General features: G+C 43.3%; 1 protein-coding gene across 39 annotated transcripts in view; it reads right to left on the minus strand.

Annotated features, from left to right (window-relative positions):
* Positions 1-1,406: 1,406 nt before the first annotated feature.
* LOC100608468 (tubulin beta chain-like) overlaps positions 1,407-20,769 on the minus strand; it is a 61,222-nt gene continuing 41,859 nt past the window's right edge. For 35 of the 39 annotated variants that reach the window (XM_054661403.2, XM_063787738.1, XM_063787765.1 and 32 more), the window contains one exon: positions 9,267-16,045. In XM_054661403.2, the coding sequence (XP_054517378.1) occupies positions 15,237-16,045 (809 nt within the window). In that variant the 3' untranslated portion in view covers positions 9,267-15,236. The other 4 variants (XR_010148650.1, XR_010148662.1, XR_010148664.1 and 1 more) reach the window with 4 other exon arrangements.

A 20,769-nucleotide genomic window follows, 5' to 3' on the forward strand; every position in this document is an offset into this window, starting at 1 on the left:
GTGTATTGAAAAGTGCTTCCCAGTTTATCACAGTGCACATATTGAAAGGTGCACTAGGAGCTGGGAGACAATAGACTGAAAACTGACACAGGAGACGCTGGGTCATAGCAACGAAGAGAAGCTGAAAAGGAGTGGGAAGGAACTAACTGTAATTTTACATCAATGATCTGCATCTTTGTTTTGATGGTTTGTGGCAACCAAAATGACTATTCTTTCTACCCTCCTAGTTCAGACGTAGCCTGAGACTTTTTTTTTTTTTTGAGATGAAGTCTCACTCTGTCACTCAGGCTGGAGTGCAGTGGCATGGTCTCGGCTCATTGACTGCGACCACCAGAACCCCCTTGTTGAACCGTGATGGATGTGAAATCAATTGAGAAGTCAAGGCCGGGTGCAGTGGCTCACGCCTGTAATCCCAACACTTTGGGAGGCTGAGGTGGGCAGATCATGAGGTCAGGAGATCGAGACCATCCTGACTAACATGGTGAAACCCCATCTCTACTAAAAATACAAAAAATTAGCCGGGCCTGGTGGCAGACATCTGTAGCCCCAGCTACTCAGGAGGCTGAGGCAGGAGAATCACTTGAACCCAGGAGGTGGAGGTTGCAGTGAGCTGAGATTGCACTACTGCACTCCAGCCTGGGTGACAGAGTGAGACTCCATCCACCTCCCCACCCCCAACAAAAGAAAAAAAAAGAAGAAAAGAAAAGAAGTCAACTTTGCTGTTGACGCCACTGAGGTTTAGGGGCTTGTTACACAGCATCACCTGTCCTGACCAATGCATGACTCATTTCATCCTTGGCACAGCCCCTGAGAGAAGGGGCTTTATCCTCATTTCACAAGTGAAGAGTCAAGTCTCAGAGAGGTTAGCAGCACGAGCAAGCTCACACAGCGAGGGGTGGAGCTTGGATTTGAATCCAGGTCTGTCTGACCTCAAAGACTGAAGTGGGGATGAAAATAAGTTGTCATTGTTTGCGTGTCACCCAGGTCATGTAACTCTTGTCTAGGCTCTGCCTACGGGGGCTTTGTGACATATCTCTGCACTGATCGCCCAGGTGATGGGACTCTTGTCTAGGCTCTTCTATCCTTGGATTGTAACCTTGCAGGATCTTGAACCCATATCCTTTCAGGGATCATAGAAGTGAGCACATCAAACCTGACATGATAAAGTTGTGGAAAAGTGGGCAATATTGCCAAATGCAAAATATCTGGGCTATATTTTGATCTGAAATCACCATTTGCGATTCCGGGAAGATAGGGAATATGGAGGTCAACTCCCATAGGGATGTTGTATAAGACTCCAAGCCCTAAGTCAATGATCTGAACCCTGTGGATCAGCACTCTCCATGTAATGGGGCATCTTAACCCATTTCGTGCTGCTATAACAGAATACCACAGACTAGGGAATCTATAAAGAAAAGAAATTTATTTCTTAGAGTTCTGGAGGCTAGGAAGTCCAAGGATGAGGGGTCTGCATCTGGTGAGGGCCTTCTGGCTGTGTCATCTCATGGCTGAAGGCAGAAGAGCAAGAGTTTGAGAAAGAAAGAGAGCAAAAGGGGCTGAACATGCTTTTAATACAAGCCCACTCCCAAGATAACTAACCCACTCCTGAGATAATGACATTAATCCATACATGGGGGCAGAATCTTATAACCTAATCACTCTTATTAGGCCCCGCCTCTCAACACTGTCATATAGAGGATTAAGTTTCCAACACGTGAGCTCTGGGGGACACATGCAGACCATAGCATGGGGGATTGATGAGTATATGGGAGGGAACAGTCATGAATATTTTGGCTGAGGGTTGTGTTTGAGAGCTGAAGCCATGGTCCATCATGGCAGGGCACACATAGACCTTTGAATGCTCTCAGAAATGAATATTGAACAGTGTAACTCATGGCAGAAGGTGGAATATTTAAAAGGCAGAACTTCTTGGGTCAAGTAAAAGAGTGAACAAACAGCCTGTAGCCTGTGGCTGGCTCCTCTTCCCTTCCCGTCCCCACCTTTCACCTTTCTCTCTTTCTTTCTTTTCCTCCCTCCCTCCCTCTCTCCCTCCCTGTCTCCTTTCCCTCCCTCCTTCCTTCCTCTCCCTTCCTCTTTCTCTCCCTCCCTGCTTCCTTGTTTCTTTCCTTCCTTCTTTCCCTTTCCCTCTTTCTCTCCCTCCTTCCTTCCTCTCCCTTCCTCTTTCTCTCCCTCCTTCCTTCCTCTCCCTTTCTCTTTCTCTCCCTCCCTGCTTCCTTGTTTCTTTCCTTCTTTCCCTTTCCCTCTTTCCCTCCTTCCTTCCTTCTCTCCTTCTCTCTCTCTCATTTCCTTCTTTCTCTCTTTCCATCTTTCTCTCCCTCCATCCTTCCTTCTCTCATTCTTTCCTTCCTTCTCTCTCTTTCCTTGTCTCCTTCCTTCTTCCTTCCTTCCTTCCTTTCACCCTGCCTTCCTGCCTTCCTTTCTTCTCTCTTTCTTTGACTGATGTGTTCTGAGCCCAAGCACCCTGTGGGGTACAAAGTGGTACCAAAATTGACTCAAGAATCAAGAAGAAATAGAAAACCTAAGAAGTACTATAATGTGAAGAAAATAAAATCTCTAGTAAAATAAAATCTTTCACAAAGGAAGGACTAGGCCCAGACGGTTGTATGAGCAAATTTTACAAACTTTCAAAGAATGGATAATTCTAATTATGTCCCAAACAACTGTAGCTAGGAATATTAATGCTTGATTTTTCAAGAGCCTCATTTCCTAAAATCTGTAGGTTCAAAGGTAGATTGGCATGTGTTGGAAATCCTCAAATGTTGTGCAGTTCCTTGGAGTGTTAGCATTAAAAAGAAAGGTCTTGCCTGCATTAACTTTGAATTTTGTAACAGTTACCAGTTAATAGAGATATTCTATGCATTTCTACACACTCTGATTTTATAGGAATGGAAGCATATCAGACACATGGCTCTGCACCCAGGGTTTTTACTTTGTAACATATATTGGACATCATTTTTGAGCATCCTTTTAAAATTTATTTTTTTAAATAGCTGCATAGTATGCTATCATATGAATAACCATAATTTCAATACACAGTAAGGTGATAATCATTAATGTGACTGATAAACATTAAGGTGATTTCCAGACTTTCGTTAATGAAAAAGGTGGTATAATACTTTCTCCCATTCATACATAATTCCAGGCATCATGAGTATGTCTGTAGGGTAAATTTCTGGAAATGAAATTGCTGAATCAGAGAGTATTTCCACTGATAATTTTGGTATATATTGTTTAGTCACATTAGATAAAGTTTGTACGAATTTATAATCCCAGTAACAAGATGTGAGTACCACTTCAAACTCCACAACTTCACTGGTAGTGCTTGAATTCATGATGCATATTGCCGGCCTCCCTTCAAGAAAAGTTCTATTAACTCTACAGAAATTTTATAAATGGCAGATGTTACATTTCCAGATAGCTTTGTGGTAACCAAAAAATAATTGATTTATTAGCAATTTTTATATGAAATTGAGATAAAATATTATTTGTGATAAATATCATTATTGTCATGTACTTAAAACATCTCATGTATTAAGAAATCATACTTTAGATGGGGCCAAGCTGGCCGATTAGAAGCAGCTGTGGCCCATGGCTCTCATGGAGAGCAATGAAAACTACAAGTGAATTCTGCACCTTGAGTTGAGGTATCCAGGTTCTTGCATTGGGACTGACTAGGCCCACTAGGCCCACAGGGAGTGAGGAAAAGCAAGTGGGGTGATGGCCCATCCAGGTGTGGCATGGAGCTAGGGAGCCCCCACTCGCAGCCAAGGGAGGCGGTGAGTGATTGTGTGACTGCCTGGGAAACCATGCTTTTCCCACGGATCTTTGCAACCTGCAGATCGGGAGGTCCCCCGGTGAGCTCAGCCACCATGGCCTTGGGTCTGAAGCACAGAGCTGTGTGGAGTCTCGGCGGAGTGCTCGCTGGCTCACTGGGGCATGCGTGGAAACCCAGGAGTTTTGCATCCTCTGCCCCGAGAATTCCAGCAAAGTGGGAGATACATCTGTGCATTCCCCTAGGAAGGGGGCTGAATCCAGGGAGCCAAGTGACATCATTCTGAGGCCCCACTCCCACAGCACCTCACAAGTCCCATTGGCTTGGAATTCCAGCTGGCCAGCGGCAGCAGGCTGGAGACAGCCAGAGATGGACCGAGTTCCTGGGGGGAAGGGCAGCCGCTATATCTGTGGTTTGAGTTGGCCACTCTAGCCTGCTGGCAGCAGGGTCCAGGAGGAGTTCCCCATAACACAGCACAGCTGCTGTGCCTGATTGTGGCCAGGCTGCTTCTTTAAGTGAGGCCAAAATCCATCCCTCCTCACTGGACAGGGCCTCCCCATTGGAATTTTAGCAACTCCAGCCAGAGTTCTATGGACAGAACTCTGATTTCTCCCTGGGATGAAGTCTCCAGGGAGAGGGGTAGCTGCTATCTCCCCAGTTCAGCCGGCTGAGCCTTTCCAGCCTGCTGGCTCTGGAGACTCCCGGGGATCAGCACAGCACAGCATACCTGCTCTGCCAAAGGGCAGCCAGACTGCTTCTTTAAGCAGTTCCTGATCTTGTTTCTCCTGACTGGGTGAGGCCTCCCAACAGGGGTCTCCAGACACCTCCTACAGGAGCATTCCAGCTGACGTCAAGTCGGTACCCACTTGGACGGTGCTCCCAGAGGAAGGATCAGGCTGCCATCTTTGCTGTTTTGCAGCCTTCACCGGTGATACCTCCAGGTGCAGGAGAGACTGAGGTGACTAGGGTCCAGAGTGGACCCCCAGAAAACCACAGAAGCCCTAGGAAAGAGTGGTCTGACTGTTAAGAACAAACAGAAAGCAACAACAACAATATCAACAAAAAAGACCCCACAAAAACCCCATTCAAAGGTCAGCAACGTCAAAGATCAAAGGTAGATAAGCCCACAAAGATGAGAAAGCATCAACACAAAAACGCTGAAAACTCAAAAAGGCAGAATGCCTCTTCTCCTCTAAATGACAACACCACCTCCCCAGCAAGGGCACAGAACTGACGCAAGGCTGAGATGGCTGAATTGACAAAAGTAGGCTTTAGGAGGTGGGTAATATCAAACTTCACTGAGCTAAAGGGGCACGTTCTAACTTAATGCAAGAAGGTAAAAATCATAAAAGAACACAGTAGCTGATAAGCAGAATATTCAGTTTAGAGAGGAACATAACTGACCTGATGGAGGTGAGAAACACAACATGAGAACTTCACAATGCAACCATAAGTATCACTAGCAGAATAGGCCAAGTGGAGGAAAGAATCTCAGAGCTTGAAAACTATCTGATACAAGACAGGAAGAAAAGAATAGAGAAAAAAGAACAAAAAAGAATGAACAACAAAACCTTCAAGAAATGTGGGATTATGTAAAAAGACTGAACTTAAGACTGTTAAGGATACCTTGACCCACCACGATCAAGATGGCTTCATCCCTGGGATACAAGGTTGGTTCAACACAGGCAAATCTATAAATGTAATTCATCACATAAACAGAACTAAACATAAAACAACACGACTATCTCAATAGATGCAGAAGAGGCCTTCAATGAAATTCAACATCCCTTCATGTTAAAAACCCTCAATAAAATAGCTATTGAAGGATCACACCTCAAAATAATAAGAGCCATAAATGACAAACCCACAGCCAATATCATACTGAATGAGCAAAAGCTGGAAGCATTCCCCTTGAAAACTGGCACAAGACAAGGATGGCCTCTCTTACCACTCCTATTCAATATAGTGCTGGAACTTCTGGCCAGGGCAATCAGGCAGGAGAAAGAAATAAAGGTATTTAAATAGGAAGAGAGGAAGTCAAATTATCTTTGTTTGCAGATGACATGATCCTGTATCTAGAAAACCCCATCATCTCAGCCCAAAAGCCTCTTAAGCTGATAAACCACATCAACAGAATCTCAGTATACAAAACCAATGTGCAAAAATTGCTAGTATTTCTATACATCAACAACAGGCAAGTAGAGAGCCAAATCATGAATGAAACTCATTCACAATTGCTACAAAGAGAATAAAATACATCAGAATACAGCTAACGAGAAGTGAAGAACCTCTTCAAGGAGGACTACAAACCACTGCTCAGAGAAATCAGATAGGACACAAACAAATGGAGAAGCATTCCATGCTCATGGATAGGGAAGAATTAATTCGTGAAAATAGCCATACTCCCCAAAGTAATTTATAAAAGAATTCAATGGTATTCCCATTAAACTACCAATGACATTCTTCACAGAATTAGAAGAAACTATTTAAAAATTCTCATGAACCAAAAAAGAGCCCAAATAGCCAAGACAATTCTAAGCAAAAATAACAAAGCTGGAGGCATCACACTACCCAACTTCAAAATACACTATAAGGCTACAGTAACCAAAACAGCATGGTACTGGTACAAAAACAGACACATAGACCAATGAACCAGAATATAGAACTCTGAAATAAGAGCATACACATACAACCATCTGATCTTTGACAAACCTGACAAACACAAGCAACGGGGAAAGGATTCCTTATTTAATAAATCATGTTGGGAAAACTGGCTAGCCATATGCAGAAATTGAAACTGGACATCTTCCTTACCCCTTATACAAAAAAATAACTGAAGATGGAATAAAGACTTAAACATAAGACCTAAAACCATAAAAACCCTAGAAGAAAACCTAGGCAATACCATTCAGGACATAGGCATGGGCAAAGACTTTATGACTAAAACACCAGAAGCAACGGCAACGAAAGAAGCCAAAGTTGACAAATGGGATCTAATTAAACTAAAGAGCTTCTGCATAGCAAAATAAACTATCATCAGAGTGAACAGACAACCTATAGATTGGGAGAAAATTTTTGCAATCTAGCTGTCTGACAAAGGGCTAATATCCAGAATCTACAAAGAACTTAAACAAATTTACAAGAAAAAACAACCCCATCAAAAAGTGGGCAAAGGAAACAAACAGACACTTCTCAAAAGAAGACATTTATGTGGCCAACAAACATATGAAAAAAAGCTCATCGTCACTGGTCATTAGATAAATGCAAATCAAAACCACAATGAGATACCATCTCACGCCAGTTAGAATGGCTATTACTAAAAGTCAGGAAACAACAGATGCTGATGAGGCTGTGGAGAAATAGGAATGCTTTCATACTGTTGGTAGGAGTGTAAATTAGTTCAGTCATTATGGAAGACAGTGTGACAATTCCTCAAGGATCTAGAACCAGAAATACAATTTGACCCAGCAATCCCATTACAGGGTATATACCCAAAGCATTATAAATTATTATACTATAAAGACACATGCACTGTATGTTTATTTCAGCACTGTTCACAATAGCAAAGACCTGGAACCAACCCAAATGCCCATTAATGATAAGCTGGATAAAGAAAAGGTGGCACATATACACCATGGAATACTACGCATTTATGTCCTTTCCAGGGACGTAGATGAAGCTGGAAACCATCATTCTCAGCAAACTAACACAAGAAAAGAAAACCAGGCCAGGAGCATTGGCTCACACCTGTAGTCTCAGATCTTCGGGAGGCTGAGGTGGGGAGTTGAGACCAGCCTGACCAACATGGAGAAACCCCGTCTCTACTAAAAATACAAACAATTAGCCAGGCATGTTGGCACATGCCTGTAATCCTAGCTACTTGGGAGGCTGAGGCAGGAGAATCGCTTGAACCCGGGAGGCAGAGGTTGCGGTGAGCCGAGATCGCGCCATTGCACTCCAACCTGGACAACAAGAGTGAAAGTTTGTCTCAAAAAAAAAAAAAAAAAGAAAAGAAAAGAGAGAAAGAAAAAAAGAAAAGAAAACCAAACACTGCACGTTCTCACTCATAAGTGGGAGTTGAACAATGAGAACACATGGACACAGGGAGGGGAACATCACACACTGGGGCCTGTCGGGGGGTGGGAGGCTGGGGGAGGAATAGCATTAGGAGAAATACCTAATGTAGATGATGGGTTGATGGGTGCAGCAAACCACCATGACACGTGTATACCTATGTAACAAACCTGCATGCTCTGCCCATGTATCACAGAACTTAAAGTGCAGCAAAGAAAACTTTACATAAATGCATAAAGTCTAGAATAGCTAATATATTATAATGAAATGTCAACTATAATCCCAGCTCAAAGAGAACACCATGAAATTATGAAGGGCTTTCCACAAATCTCTAAATTTATGTCTTCATAAGATTACATTTCTATTTCTTCTTGAATAATTTCCTTATTTTAGCTATGATTTAGTGATAGTAAGATGGTAATTATGAGGAGAAACTTCTCCCAACACTGCATTGAGAAAATTCTGCCTCATTTCACCACACACCAGAGTCTTAAGCAGTCACTTCTAATGTAGCTGAACAATAGATCCTCACCCAGCTGAGTCTATGAGTTGAATCCACGTATGTGAGATAAGGCCCCCAAGGAGTGGTAGTAAGCTGGGAATGCCATCAGCTCATCTTCCTTCAAGCCTATATTTGTCATTGTCACTTGTAGAAGCAGGACAGCCCTGGCGTTGGGGTTGGTAGAAACAGAGAGTATCAAAGGGAAAACTGAAGTTCCCTAATTTTTGGAAAACAGCAGATTGGAGACAGATGGGCTCCAGCGTTTTCCATGTGTGAGGTCATTGTCCAGGGAGCCTTGCTCAGGACCACATTTCTTGTCAGCAAAACAGAAGTCAAACGATATTTCTACCTTCCAAGAGAATAGAACATAATGTCAGATTTTCTCATGGATTCCCACAGGTTCAAGAAAGTTTCATGGCCTTATTTAACTGCTTAAGCATTTCAACTAAAAAAAATTTGTCTTTCAAATACACAGGACTCTGTTTGGAAAAATTTTGACCAGAAAAAGTTGAAATTGTAAAGTGAAAAACGCATAAGGCCATAAAAATTTTTTCCAGCTTTTAATTTAGATGTCAACTGGGGAAAAGAAAACATTCTCTGAAGTTTGCTTTTATACCATTAAAGACTTATTTTTTATTACCAGCAATACAGGGTGACTTATTCAGGTTGAATCCTGAAGGTAAACTTTAACTTAATTTTAAGTTTTGGCTAATTTTTAAGCATTTCTCAGTCACCTACCATGATTTCATCTCAGAAACCAAAAATCTCAATTTCATTTAGACCTTTGAAATATTAAAACAGAAGGTTAAATGCTTCAAAATAATATTCATGTAGAGACTTACATATGTGGACCAGAAATCTCCATGTATTACAAAGTTTATGAGAACACAACAAATGTTGATACACATATTTAATTCTGAAATAAAAACTTACAACAAATAAAACTGTAACAAATCAAGAAAATTTTGTAGGTTACACATTTTATGTCTAAAAATATAGTTATTAAACACCCAAGGATGGATAAAAGAAGAAATCACAAGAGAAAATAGAAAATATCTAGAGACAAATTAAAAATATGAAATACCAAAAGTTAAGAGATACATCAAAAACAGTACCACAAGGAAAAAATTTATAGCTATAAATGATTATAAAAAATAAGATACCGAATCAACAACTTTACTCCTAAGGAACTAAAAACAGAGGGAAAAAGGGGGACAACTAAAAGAGGGACAAATAAAAGCTAGCAAAATTTTAAAAATGATAAAGATAGCAGTGGAAATAAGTGAAATAGAGAACAGAAAAACAATATCAAAAATCAACAAAACCCAGTTTGTTCTCTGAAAAAGATAAAAACTGACAAAATTTTATCTAGATTGACTAAGAAAAAAAGGGAATACTCAAATTACCAAACTCAAAAATAAAATGGGTACATAACTAACAAACTTTTGGAGTAAAAAAAGGATGTAGAAGAGTACCATAAGGAACTATACACTAAAAAATTGAATAACCTAAATAAAATGAACAAATTCCTAGAAACAAAAAACCTACTAAGACTGAATCAGAAAAGTTGAATAAACCTATCGAGCAAGGAGACTCAGCAGGAAGATTGCATCAGTAATAAAAAACCCAGCAACAAAGAAAAGCCTGGACCAGATGGCTTCACTGTTGAATTCTACCCAACGTTTAAAGCAGAATTAACCCAATTTTTCTCAAACTTTTTCAAAACGTTGAAAAGGAGGTAACATTTTCTAACTTATTATATGAGGCCAGTATTACCCTGACACCAAGCCAGACAAAGGCACCATAAGAAAACTACAAACAAACATCCCTTACAAATGTTCATGCAAAAATCCTCAACAAAATACCAGCAATTCAAATTTAGCAGTACATTAAAAGGATTATACACTACGAATGAGTATAACTGACTCCTGAAATAAAAGTATTTCTAACACATGAAAATCAGTGTAATATCACATTAACATAATGAAGGAAAAAACCTCATGTGATCATCTTAAAGAAAAAGCATTTGTCAAAATTTAACCCACATTCATGATAAAATGTACTTAATAAACTATAAAAAGAAAGAAACCACCTTAACATAATGTTATTAAAAAAAACCAAAAAACAACAACAAAAAACACAGCTAACATGGTGAAAGACTGAAAGCTTTTACCCTCAGAGCAAAAACAAGGATGCCTGCTTTTACTACTTCTATTTAATGTAGTACTGAAGGTTCTAGTTAGTTAAAACAATAAGGTGAGTAAAAGAATAAAGGATATTCCAATTTTTTAAAAAGTAAAATTATCTGTTTGCAGATGACATAACCTTATATATTAAAAATCTTTTAGTTTCTGTGAAATAAACTGTCAGATACAATAAATAAAATTCAGCAAAGCTGCAGGATACAAAATCAATACACAGAAATCAGTTGTATTTCTACAATAACAATAAACTATCTGAAGAAGAAATCAAGACAACAGTATCATGTATGATAGCATCAAAAGAATAAAATACTTAGAAACCCACTTAACCTGTACAGCAAAAACTATAAACATGGCAGAAAAGTATTAAAGATGACACAAATAAATGAAAAGACATCATGTGTTTATGGACTGGAAGACAAAACCTTGTCAAGATGCCATTGTTATCTATAGCGATCTACAGATTCAATAAAATCACTATAAAAATTCCAATATATTCAAAAATAGAAAAACCTATTCTAAAATTCAGATGAAATCTAAAAAAATCCCAAGTAGCCAAATCAATCTTAAAAACTAACAAATTCAGAGCACTAACACCTCCTGGTTTCATAGTTACTGTAACGCTTCAGTACCCGAAACAATGCTGTACCAGCATAGAGACAGACATAAAGACCAATGCGATAGAAATAAAGAACCAAAAAACACGGTCATGATTTTTAACAAGGGAGTCGACACTATTCAATGGGGAAACGATGGTATTTTTAAAATGGTGTTAAAAATGGATATTTACATATATCCATATGTATATATATGTGTGTGTGTATATATATATCCCAAATTAGCTTTTTGTGTGTAATGTATATTGCAGATCTATTTCCCCAGCCTGTTGACTTTTGACTTTGAGGCATTTTTCTCTCATACAAAGTTTTAATTTTTATGGAGTCAAACACATCAGTCTTCTATTCAGTGACTTCTTCATGGTTTTGGTGTTTCATTTTAGGATGATAAAGAAGTTGTAGATATGGATAAATTAGATAAATTAGATGGTTGGACAACACTGAATATATTGGATGCCATGGAACTGCACCTTTAAACATGGTTAAAATGGTAAGTTTTATGTTATATATATTTTACCACCAAAAAAGGGCCAGGCTTAGATGTTTATATGTTAGGCGTTTGGAGTACCTCTAACATTTATTCCCCTCCAGGGGAATAATTTATAAACACCCACACAAGAAAAGTAGATACTGACTTCACAAATCTCCTTACAAGTCCCACAGCAGGGGCTGTCTGGGAAAGCAGAGGTGGAAAAAGTCACATAAACTTGAGGTCAGTGTGAGACCTCCCATCCCCCACTCTGGAATCAGTTGGAGGAAGGCAGGCATGCAGGCTGAGCTGGAGAGATGAGCTGGGGTCGGCAGAACAGTCCTCCCATGAGCCTAGACCTTAAGTGCTCTCACATGCTCCCAGGCATGTATCAAACCAAGAAAGCAGGCTAGGAGGGTAACACAGCTACCTGTATACACGGAGCTATGAAACATCTGAGCTGCACAAGTGATGCACAAGGAGACAGAAGCAGTCTGACCTTTACACAGTGACCTGGCTCAAATAATTTCAGGCTCTCGTTAACCAGGTAAGCTCTTCTTTCTGAGGTAGGTAAACTTGAGGGGGTAAAGAGGGAGTTGGGGAAAATGGAAAAGAAAGCCTGGTAGTATTTCTTCTAACTCTGTTATAAATAAAAAGTAAAACATAGATGCCGTTTCTCAGGGCCCAAATGTTAGGTGAAAAAATGTTTGTCATCTCAGTCATGTGATGCGGACTTCAGCAGAGCAGTACACCCATGGTCATTTATCCTTTCCCTCTGCGTGTCATGTGCTTTTTCAGTTTATAATGTACCTGATCCACTTGTCTCATCACACTAGCTGCAAACAAGGCCACTGAATGTCACACCAGGTGGCCGGCATGTCTGTGAAGGGCAGAAACTGGGGCAGCCAAACAGCTGGCAGAGGCCAGCTAGGAAGTACCCGATGCCCACTCCATAGAGGACTCCACAATTAAAAGACAAGATAAGCAAGCGTCAGGCTGCCTCACTAGTTATCCCCCCAAATAAAAAAATAAAAGTAACCCCTCCAGGGAATGTGTGTGTACACACAAAAGTACATGCACACAGCTACATGCAAACGGGAAAGGCTGGGAAGGAACCAAATCCACCTCTGAACACCAGTTACTTGTGGGGAAGGGGCAGGTGAAGCCAACTGTCAGCATTACTCACCTTTTCAACTGATGAGCTTGCATCAGTTTTGGCAATTTCTCATAAAAAGGCAATTTTCACTCCTTGGGTGATCACCCAGGCCCTGCAAAACTGAGCCACCAACAACCACCTGCACCACTTCCCATGAGGCCAAATAATGGCTTCCCTCAAAGCTCAGCCCTCCCACACACCTCCCAGTCCTGTCCCATGCAGGGGGCTGCTGGCCTCCTGGGGTACATGGGTCCAGGCCAAACCCAACCCACAGATGGTTGGTGAAATCAGCATGTATCCAAGGGCCTTTCCCCAACCTGGGCCAAGTGCCAACTGCCAACTGCATAGATAGGCCTGTGCTTGCTCCCCTAGGACAGAGACTCCCTTTTCTTCCATTGGAATGAGGGATGGGGAGATTTGATGTCCTGTACAGGTTGGATGTTAATCTGATGTGGTGCTGTTGGAGAAGCTTGCCTGAGTTAGGCGCCTTCTCAGCATGTGGTGTGTGCTGCCCCTTCAAGCTGCAGGAGTCCCAGAAGGCAAGTGCTGCTGCAACCCCCATTTACAGGTGAGCAGAGGTCAGGTGATCTGCAGGTGGCCAAGCAGGTGCTAAGTGGCCAACAGGCTGGATCTGCATCTCACTTGCAGAGGCCCTGCCTGGCAGCTGGGGCTGCCCCGAGACTCCCTCCTCCTCCTCTTCCCTCCACAGCTCTCCCGGCTTTTATCCACAGCTGTGCTCCAGGTGGGGCACACCTATGGATGCACCAGGGTGCAACTACTCAGACCCCAGTGTGCAGAAGGGCCCTGGCTCCATGCCGTTTCCATATCCAAGCCCAAGCTCATCTAGAGCTTCAGGAAATCCAAGCCTCCCTGAATTCCCTGCAAGACCAAACTGAGCCCTACAACCCCCACTACACTGGTTAGCTGCCAGCCCCAGCCTCTGCTCCTTCCTGGGCCCCTGTCGGTACAGTTCTGAAGTCCTACAAGAATGTTGAGATCCTAAGCCGACTTTCACCCAAAGAGGTAAACAACCAGGGGCCTCCAGGGGTAGAGAACATACCCAGACAGGTTTCTGCTGCCTGTAGGCTTGACGTCCTTCCCCTACAACACGCCATGCTTGCCAGGCTGGAAGAGGGGCTCCAGAAACTTGGAAACCTGGGCCTGTAGCTGGCTTATGGAAAAGAGGCCTGGAAAAGCACCACTCCTGTCCATGAAGCCCCCATATGGAACCAGGTAATTGGGAAATACATGGGCACCAAGCCTGACCCCCCTTCAGACCCAGGTGGGAACTGCAGCGGTGCTTGCCCCCTCTGCCACTGGCTGTGCCACTACGGGAGGGAGGAACATCTAGCCCCACGTGTGAGTGGAGACACCAGGTGTGGGCAGGTTCCAGTGGTTGCTGCAGCTGAACCTTCCTAACCAGGTCCATGCAAGGCCATCTCAGATGGGTGTGCACCTGGGTTGGGCAAGGACACCCCTTAGAGAGTGAGAGCCACTGAGGAGGGCTGTCACAGAGGCCCCTTTTCCTGCTCCTAGAACAGGCTGGGCGAGTATGGGGGAGTGTGGGCAAGCGTGGGCGAGCGTGGGCGAGCGTGGGGGAGCTTGGGGGAGTGTGGGGGAGTATGGGGGAGTATGGGGGAGTATGGGGGAGTATGGGGGAACCTCTCCCACCTCCCAGCTGCTTCCAGGAGCCACTTCTTTTGAGATGAGGGAGTCTCCTGCCTGCCTGTTCCCATTTCGCTGCAATAGACCATTGCCAACATTCAGAGAACAAGAAGGGGCCTCACCTGTTCTCCCTGACACGTCGGAGGCAGGTGGGCATTCCCAGGGGACCTGGAGTAGAACCTGTACATCTCCCCACCCCCGGGCTGTGCTGGCTTCATCTTATCTGTGTGATGGGGTGGGGGTGGGAATTACCAAGAGGTCACCACACAGGCCGTGGACAAGTTCTACAAGAGCCAGGGAGAAGAGCACTGTCCACGCGTGTTGCCCAGCACCCAGCTCACACACACACCTCTTATTTGACAGCTTCCCCAAAGCAGGCTTTGCAGTCCAGGCTCCCCAAGAAGCCTGGGGAGGAGACTCTGCCAGGCTGAAGGGCCTATCCCCAAAGGTGCCACCCTCACCAGGCTCATCCTGACAATCTTGGATTATCTTTTCCCTGAAGTTTTGGAGTGGGGGACAGGGAGACAGCAGACACTGCACATCACCCACCTTTCCAGAGAGCATCAGCCTTCCAGAGTGGGGCAGGTCAGACCTCCACTCGGGCGTTTTTCCTCACTGGTTGCCAGTTGGGGGAAGCAGCACTTGTGAGCACCTGCCTGTCTCCCCAGGTCCTGTTCAGAAACCCCATCTGTGCCTTTGGAGACACTGCCCCGAGCACACAGGCCCAGCAACAGCCATCTATGGCCCCCAGGACCTAATCTATGGCCCCCGGGGTGGGATGTCACAGACGGCAGTTTTTAAGTTGTTGGGGAGCCAGTCAGCAAAGTAGCTGCTGTTCTTATCTTGAATGTTGAACATTTGTTCATCCACCTCCCTCATGGGCATGCGACCCCTGAAAATGGCAGCCGCCGTTAGGTAGCGGCCGTGACGGGGGTCACAGGCAGCCATCATGTTCTTAGCATCAAACATCTGCTGGGTAAGCTCAGCCACGGTTAAGGCCCGGTACTGCTGGCTGCCCCGGCTGGTCAGTGGGGCAAAGCCGGGCATGAAGAAATGCAGCCGGGGAAACGGGACCATGTTCACGGCCAGCTTCCGCAGGTCAGCGTTCAGCTGGCCTGGGAAGCGCAGGCACGTGGTGACCCCACTCATGGTAGCAGACACCAGGTGGTTCAGGTCACCATAGGTGGGTGTGGGCAGTTTTAGGGTCCTGGAACATATGCCATATAGCGCTTCGTTATCTATGCAAAAGGTCTCATCCACGTTTTCTATGAGCTGGTGGACTGAGAGGGTGGCGTTGTAGGGCTCCACCACGGTGTCTGACACCTTGGGCGAGGGCAGGACGCTGAATGTGCTTATGATCCTGTCTGGGTACTCCTCCCGGATCTTACTAATGAGAAGGGTACCCATCCCAGACGCAGTCCCCCGACCCAGGGAGTGGGTCAGCTGGAAACCCTGCAGGCAGTCACAGCTCTCAGCCTCCTTTCTGACAACGTCCATCACTGACTCCATCAGCTCCACGCCTTCTGTGTAGTGCCCCTTGGCCCAGTTTTTTCTGGCCCCACACTGACCTGTAAGACAGTACAGCCAGTCACTCGACGGCCAGGTATACGGTCATCCGTGGTCTCCACCATAATGCAAAAAGGACCAAGTGTCACGTGTGAGGTGAGAGCACCATTCGCCCTGCAGGTGGAGCAAATGATACCCCCTCCCCCGGAGTTACAGGACAGCAGCTTCCCCTGTTAGAAATTAAGTCAGGAGTCAAACCTGAGACGGGCTAACCTCGCTGCAGGTGGAGCAAATGAAACCCCCTCCCCCGGAGTTACAGGACAGCAGCTTCCCCTGTTAGAAATTAAGTCAGGAGTCAAACCTGAGATGGGCTAACAGACCTCGCTGCAGGTGGAGCAAATGAAACCCCCTTCTCCAGAGTCACAGGACAGCAGCTTCCCCTGTTAGGAATTAAGTCAGGAGTCAAACCTGAGACGGGCTAACAGACCTCACTGCAGGTGGAGCAAATGAAACCCCCTTCTCCAGAGTTACAGGACAGCAGCTTCCCCTGTTAGGAATTAAGTCAGGAGTCAAACCTGAGACGGGATAACAGACCTCGCTGCAGGTGGAACAAATGAAACCCCCTCCCCCAGAGTTACAGGACACATTTTTAGGTCTTAAGCTTCAATATTTAAAATATTTGTCTCTGGAATTTGAAAATAATATGTATGCCTTGTTTACTGGATTAGAAGGCTAATCACTTACTCATCTGGTTAGTAATCAAAGTTTCTAAAATTTATTTAATAGATGTTACTTTATGTTTTATATAAATGTGTATTTCTATGATAGTTTTAGTGTCATCTAATATTATTTTCAATGTTGTAATTTTTATTTATATGAATCTTTGTGTTATACATCTTAATGTCATTGGTATTAAAACTATATGTGCAAATAGCTTGAAATAGCACCTAACACATCATGGATTCTATGTAAATATTCACCACTCTATTTCATCACATTTTAACCAATTCATACCATTCTTCATTTGCTAACATTTTATTTGTCCTCATTCAAATTTGTGTTGGTGTCCTGTCTACATATTAATAAAAGAGAGGAGGTAGGCCCAGACTTCCATCTCGATTAAATACTAAGACATTTTCCTAGTTCTATTTATATACAACATTACATTTGTCTCACACTATAAATATGAGTATTCAGTTAAGTACAGCAAAAACAAACAAACAAACAAAAAAACCTTAACCTTCCTACAACAGATGTTGGGATATTCACAGATTGTCCACAACTTCTTTCTCCCAACATTATTTTTATTCTTACATCTCAACTGCCATGAAAACCTAGAACCATGAAATACTACAAATTAGAAACAAATTCCCTGCTATACAGAAATTGTAAAAGTAAACCAAGAAGAAAGAGAATATATGCATACTCATACAGCAAGTAAACAGATTAGACTAATGAAAACTCTTCATCAGTCTAGCCCAGGCTCACAAAGCTTCACTAGTGAATTCTATTAAACACTTAGTGAATAACCAATCCTTCACAAACGCTTGCAAAGCAGAGAAGCAGGAAAACATCAATTCATTTTTGAGGCCAGTATTACCCAGGTAACAAATCAGACAAAAGCATCACAAGAAAATAAATGTGCAGACTATTATCCCTCATGAATGAAGACAGAAATCTCCAAAAACTCTAGTAAACTGGAAGAAGCAACACATAAAAATGTTAGATAAGCCTGGCATGGCGGTGCACACCTGTAGTCCTGGCTACTTAGGAGGCTGAGGTGGCAGGATCACTTGAGCCCAGGAGTTTGAGGTTATAGTGAGCTGTGACTGTGCCACTCCACCCCAACCTGGGTGACAGAGTGAGGCCTCATCTCTAATAAAAATTAAAGAAAATTAGAAAAAAGTTAGACAATATAACCAAGTGGAATTATCCTACCAATACAAATTTAAAAATCAGTGTAATACACCATATTAATAGAATAAAGGAAAAGACCATGATGATTTCAATGGACGTCTGACAATGTCTGACACTCATTCCTGATGAGTCTTCCAGAAATCTAGCAATAGAAATAACTTCCTGAAACTCCTAAAGGACATCCATGAAAATTTAATAAATTCCACTAAGGTATATTGAAAGGCATATTGATACTTCCAACTCTATGGTTTTAAAAATTAACAACGAAATCAGAACTAATAACGGTAATCTAACCATCTGGAAAACATTAAACACCTTTCTAACAATACTTCTTTTGATGTGATAAAGGTAAAAATCCAAATTTAATAAGAGGAGTGCTTTTGAGACGACTGAAATTTGGTGTTCCTAATTTTTCTGACTTATTAGCAATTAGAATCGAATTATCAATAATGCCAAGAAGACAGGAGTACTCTCCAATGACATTAAAATGTATAACACGAAGATTTATAGTTAGGCATAATGTGTGACACAAAGATTCATTGTTTGGCATAACAGCATTTCATATTCGAATCAGTTAATAACATTGTCATCATTGCATATTCTCCTGGAAATAACACACAACACAGACTTCAAAAAACCAGAGCTTTTGCTGGGAATATATGCTCCTTCCAAAGGCGATTGATTGTGTGCAATATTCTGAGAATTAATTCCTCCAAAGTTAAAGTGTGGCCATCTGGGCTTCTGGGAATATCCCAAAAATCCACATATTCTAAAAATCTTTTCCACTACAAACCACCATAAATGCTGGACAACAGAACATGTGCTCAACTGCGCAAATTATACTTTGGGGCTTTTGTACACAGTTTTTGCACGGAAATACTTAAGTGAATACAAATTAATTGAAATGTTTTCCAGGTGGATATTGAGGGAGAAACAGAAAAATCCAAGACAATCCCCTGTGGAAGAAAATTCTCCAACCCAAAACTCAGCCGAACTCAAAGCGCTGAACAGCGCGTCAACTAAGACCTGTCAAATATAATCACGCGGGGCCCAAATATAATCACGGGGCCCGGGCCCGGCGTGGGGGTTGTAGGCCGGCGCCACAGCCTGAGGACACCGCGACCTCTGCCCCGGGGAGCGCGCCGAATGCCGGGTGGGGCTGCTGTTGCGGGCCGTGGAGCCGCGGCCCCGCTGGAGGGCAGGGTCCGGCTGGGCGTCGGGGTCCTGGCAGAGACCGAGGCGAGGGCAGGAGCAGGTGCACTGGCCGCTGCACAGGCGCCGCCAGGCTCCCGGACACCGCGGGTGCGCCCCCTGGTGGCAGCCGGCTCCGGAGCCGCGGGAGGGCGGTGCCCAGTCCCCAGCCAGGCGGCAGCGCGAAGCTCCTTCCCCGCGTGGGGCAGTGGGCGTGGCCCAGCAGCGCGAGTGCCTTACTAGTGAAAAAGCTGGGGTTGGAGCTGCCACGGGGGGAGGTGTGGGGGCCTGGGGGCTCTGCCTGGACCTTCTGGGTGCCCTCCTGCGACCTCAGTTTCCTCACCTGTCTCAGAGGACTGATGGACTGCTATGGCAGGGTTGTTTGGAGGATTAAGCCAGAGAGTCCCAGTAAAGCTCCATTAGCCCCCCGGACTCCGGATTTTTTTAAAAAAATTATTTTTCTTGCTTTCTTAGGAAACTTTGCGGAATGTGTCCAGGTGTTGAAGCTCTTGATGGCGAAAGGTAGAAAAGATAGATAGTAAATAGATAGATAGATGATAGGCAGGTAGATAGATGGATGATAGATAAAGAAAATACATAGCCGTTCCAGAAAACAGAAATGGATAACTTCATGAACCAAAAGCAGAGTAATATACTTTAGAAAGGAAGCAGGCCGGAAAACCCACAGTTGCAAAGCAAATAGAATTTCCAACTGCCTCTTGTAGCCCCTTCCTGGAAGTAGTCATAGCCCAGGGAGTTCGACTTCTTCCTGTTTTTTGTTTGTTTGTTGTTTGCTTTTCTGTGGGGTTTTTGTTGTTGTTGTTGTTTGCTTTTTTTTTAAAATTCCCTTTCCCTGCTTTTTTGTCACAGCAGCCTTTGTCACTTCAAACACCACAAGTGTTCTTTTAAAAAATTATATCAACCTTTCAATTAAAATGCAACATGTCTGAAACTTGGTATCTGGGGAGGTGAGATGGACAAAACAGCCTTTGTTACTGCATGTTTTCATTCTTCAAACCTCACCTTGCACATAGTAACAGACAATGCACAAAGCCACTTTCTTATGGACCGAAATTCTGAAATCCTTTTATGCCTGGCCTTTCCATCCTTCAACTTCCCCTCTCCCACGCTGTGAATGATTGTATTGGACATTTTTGTTTTAATGTCAGTGACAGGGGAACACAGGCAGCTCTAATATAGCTGTGACCCAGATGCTTCTGTTTCTAGCATGTATTTATTTTGCAGGAAACATTAACATCCATGATTTTTCACTGTCTTTTGAAAATAATTAGGCAATATCTCATCTGAGGTAGGATGTTTCTAGTGGTTGTGTTCTGAGGGAGAAAAACTAATCTGTTCTCTTTCCACTGCATTCTAGGAACAGTAAGAGGACCTCGTGCATGAATAATTTGTTTCCACACTACAGAGTGGGTAATAAGCAGATTAGTAAAAACAATTCTGCTTCACTTCAATAACAGCCTCCTCCAACTCATTTTTTCTCAACAAACTTATTTTTCCAGCAGAAGAATCCCAGACTTCTTAGAGAACCCAGTGACTTTTTGCACCTTAAATCTGTGAAATCCTCATGTTTTCTTCTGCCGTATCCATAGTTCAAACAAAGATGAGGCAAAGCTAGATGCATTCCTGAAGGAACCCAAGAAATTCCTCTCTTTCTCTC

The sequence above is a fragment of the Pan troglodytes genome, chromosome 1, assembly GCF_028858775.2.
Source record: "Pan troglodytes isolate AG18354 chromosome 1, NHGRI_mPanTro3-v2.0_pri, whole genome shotgun sequence".
NCBI lineage: Eukaryota > Metazoa > Chordata > Mammalia > Primates > Hominidae > Pan > Pan troglodytes.